The sequence below is a fragment of the Aplidium turbinatum genome, chromosome 2 (genome assembly GCF_918807975.1).
Source record: "Aplidium turbinatum chromosome 2, kaAplTurb1.1, whole genome shotgun sequence".
NCBI lineage: Eukaryota > Metazoa > Chordata > Ascidiacea > Aplousobranchia > Polyclinidae > Aplidium > Aplidium turbinatum.
In genome coordinates, this window is record NC_137473.1 from 37,448,079 (window position 1) to 37,452,238 (window position 4,160).

At 36.6% G+C, this 4,160-nt stretch overlaps 1 protein-coding gene across 1 annotated transcript; it reads left to right on the plus strand.

Moving 5' to 3' along the window:
• The first annotated feature begins 258 nt into the window (after positions 1–258).
• LOC145764266 (large ribosomal subunit protein uL22m-like) lies at positions 259–3,401 on the plus strand. Its single transcript, XM_082575889.1, has 2 exons — positions 259–400; positions 2,520–3,401. Exons 1-2 carry the CDS (start codon positions 259–261, stop codon positions 3,140–3,142), a joined length of 765 nt encoding a protein of 254 aa, XP_082432015.1. The 3' UTR covers positions 3,143–3,401.
• Positions 3,402–4,160: the final 759 nt, after the last annotated feature.

Below are 4,160 nucleotides of genomic sequence, written 5' to 3' on the forward strand. Positions count from 1 at the left end.
CCACCCCGTGCAAAAATAAAAGTCGGCGCCTATGTCGCTACCACTGCAAAGACTCACGTTGTTTCCAAAATAAAACGCATGCATCAAGAGCATATAGGAGTATCAAAGCACAAAGGTAGGCGAAATTCAGCTTCCCAGTTGACCTTAGAAGCTGACTTCACCCAGAGCTTAAGTGCATTATTTGATATTGCACATGCTAACTGGGAATAGATAGACCAATGTGGTGCATGACAGATAATGATGACAACAAAAGACGCAATGTATCGGCAAGCTGCTGCAAAGTATAGAAAGCGCAAAGATGATGAACAGAGACGCAACAGAAATCGCATTGATCCAGTGCCAACAAGTGCTGCTGCTCTCTCATCTGAAAATTCTTCAGCAGATGATGAAGATTCTTCCAGTGACCCACTGTTTGCACCGTAAATCCAAATAACACCAAAACAAAAAGAAAACCCAGTAGGAGCAGCCATTACCAAAACGCTGCATTATCGATAATCCACTGTTCAATGCAGCACTGGACAGAACTATAACATCAAGTCACTCCTGCTCTTGCTGCAACTGGAATTGATATAAATGAATTGACAATGTCACGTTCCTCTGTCATGAATACTCGAAACACCCCACGTGAAAGCCTGGCAGCTGCAGCGCGGCAAAAATTTAAACCAACAGTTCCACTTGTTGCTCATTTTCATGGTAAACATTTGACTAATGCCACTGGCACAAAGTGCGACTCTTTAGCCAATGGCCATTGTAGTTTCTGGTATGCATGCTGAGATACTGCTTGGCATTCCGAAGCTGCCTGTTGGGACGGGATCACTAATGGGCCAAAAAGTAGTGGAATTCATACACGAGTTGTAGCAGAGCATTTAGCTGCACTTTGTTTTGACACGACATCAAGCAATACGAGAATCCACACTGGAGCTATCACTGTCATGCAGCAGGCATTTAATCGAAGGATGCTATTTCTTGCATGCCGTGATCTCAAAGCCGTCAATGATTGTGCAGAGCGGGCACTGGGCAGTCAAATTAGCTACTGACTTCAATGAAGTCCTTACAGAAAATGAACAACAGCGCCAGCTCCTCTATCAGGTGGTCGAGCATCACAGAAAGCTGCTTCCAACAAGTGCAAGTAAAAGCCAACATGCCAACAGCTCCATTAAATAACATCAATGGCTTGACTCTTCACAAACATTTCTTTTGCTTTTTCTGGGCAATGTGTTGTCACCTGAAGCGTTACGATCGTGACTGGTGAACGTACTTTTATGCGGATTTCGCTTATGTTTAGTGCATTTAATTTCATACCAAACGCTTGTTAATGTGATCTATTTTGTGCATTATTTATGTTTTTCTGCATGTGGAAACACTTAATATATATATCATAAATTCAGAGTAAAACAATGGTTAAAACAAAAATGCTGCAACTGCAATGTAGATAAGTCAAAAAAGAATTACGTCACATATTCAAGGAATTTTGACGAATTATGTCAAAGAAAGCAAATTTAGAGGTCGGTGGGAGAGCACTTCCTCTTGTCGGATTCACTTCAAATTTTCACAGTGTCATTTTTTCATGAATCCTCCTCAAATGAGAGGGTGTGCAAACAAAAATAAAAAATTTCGATTTTTTTTGGCCACCCTAGTCTGCTTATTGTTGCTATCATCCCATTATTTACTGCACATTTTTTGCGGATTGTTTTACTAGGCGGATCGCGCAGAATTATTCCACAGTAATGACAGTGGTGTTTGGATGCATTTTGGAATTAAATGTTCAGCAATCATAAAATGCACCATTGTAATTTTAATGCACACAACAATACCACCAGCTTGGCCGGTTAAAGAGTAGAATTTCCTTCTCTAAAACATGAAAATGTTTTTTTAATAAAAAAAAAGAGTGTTCTGTTTAAGTTAACAAATACGATTTGCAAAGATACTTGAAAGAAATGGTTGCAAATACGCACTGTATAAGTGTATATTCTAGTTAAAATTTGTGAGCTATGATGTTAATTGGCCTACTGTATGTCTCCATTTTGCTTCAAAGAAACCAGGTCTTCACTCTTCATCCCAAAACATCATGGTCAACCAGTTGCATACTTTGACTTCTTTATTTCTCTCTGTCATTGGAATCTTTATTTCTTAAGTTACCTTTGTCAGATCATTCTTCACTGTGTCTTACAATGCTTTCATTGATCTCCCTTTTTTTTATTTTTTTCCACCACTACCATATTCCAAATTCGCTTTGTTAGGTTATTTTCATCCATTCGTTCCAGATGTTCAACCTTTCTCAGGCTTGCATATGTAAACTAATTAAATTGCTGATTATGTTTATAGGACTAAAATTATAGAATCTACAGTAGTACGGTACTAATCTAGTATTTTATGTAGGTGGTATGTTTCATAATTCTTTTTAAAACATTAGAGGTTAATCTGTTTTGGTATAAGTTTTGTAACAGCAATGGCAATAGTATTACGACAACTTAGTAATATCAAGATTTTATCAAATTGGCGTGCATGTTTTGTTCAAGATATAGATTTTCAACTTCGAAGCATTTATATCAACACTTGTCTGGCTGCTTTGAGAAATCCATCAAGGTTTAAAAAAGAACGAGAACGTTCAAAAGAAAATGAAAACGAATGGTATAGGGATCTTGGCGAATGGACTCGAAGAAATGAAATGATATACCCTCCTCTACCTGCAGAAAAAGGCATTAGACCTGCAGAAATTTACCATGGACGAGCCAAAATTAGATACCCTGAAAAAAAAATATTTCATGTTCAAAATTTAGTCAGAAACATGAACATTGATGAAGCCATTTCAAAACTTGATTACATTAATAATAAAGCTGCAAAAGTTATAAAAGAAGTGTTGTTGGAGGCTCAAGAAATGGCTGTAAAAGATCACAATGTAGAATTTAAGTCAAATTTACATATTGCCAAATCATTTTCTTGTCGTCACTCTATCATGGATTTTCCTATTTATCGTGCATGTGGTAGACAACCAGCAAAAGGAGCATGTCGATTCGCAAACTATTATTTAATGCTCAGAGAAGGACCTGCACCACCTGCTGTACCCAAACTTACAGCTCTTGAAAGTGCTTTGCATTACGTTGAATCGTTGAGGCAAAGGAATATTGTTGATGGTCTTTAATAATGAAGTTCTAAACAAATTCTTAACTGAACCTGCAACTGGAAGTATAATTGGGTCACAATACCATTTGCAATATGCTGTATCAATAAAAACAACAACTTGAACTGAAGGACACCTTACTTACAAATGTGTAAACAGTTTTGTGGGCGGTTGTTCATTCTTACACTGGATGTCACAAAAGCCAGTACCGTATGGTATTTGTGACAGCATAGCAGACCCAATAATACTAATAGAGCAATAAAAATTGCAAGCTACGTTTTGCATAATAATGAGAAAACACTGCTTACTCCAGTCAGGTGAAGCAAAGTTATTGCAAGAATGGTTTTAAACTGTTCATGATTTTCTGTTATGTTAACATCAATATATGGAAATTAAGGTCCATTTTCAGTAATGTATGCCAACCAGTCGTATTTTTCTAGGAGGCTTTGCTTATTAGTATACTCATATAAATAAATTGAAACTTGAAACACAGAAACCTTGATCGTATGCTCTTTCTCAGTTGGACATTGCATTTTTGATTCTGTTTGTACGTGTTGATGCAGCTTGGCCGGTTAAAGAGTACAATTCCCTTCTCTAGAACAACAGTATATATCTTATTTTCCCTGTTTTGTGATTTCTACTACTATTATAGTACCTTACTATTATACATTGTTGCATGGAAACAGATTATCATGCATTTAACACTGTCAAAATTTTAAGATTTTTTGTTTCTCATCCGGCCTTTTATTTGTCACAGTGGTGTCAGCTGGGTTAATTGGGACCGAAAGTAGCAGATTTTTTTTTAGTTCCAGTTATGGCTCCATTTACATGCTTGGTTTTGAGGCTTGGCTTGTCGTCCTGTCAACAAAACAAAATATTCTTAAATTGCATTGTGTACGGTATTAAATTATCTCTTAACTGAAGTTGTAAAGTTAAAATTTATAAATGGTATTTGTTTTTCATAAATTCATATATAGGCTACTTAGTACTTTTATTACAGTACCAATACATAATGTCATCAGTCATCACACATTGCCAG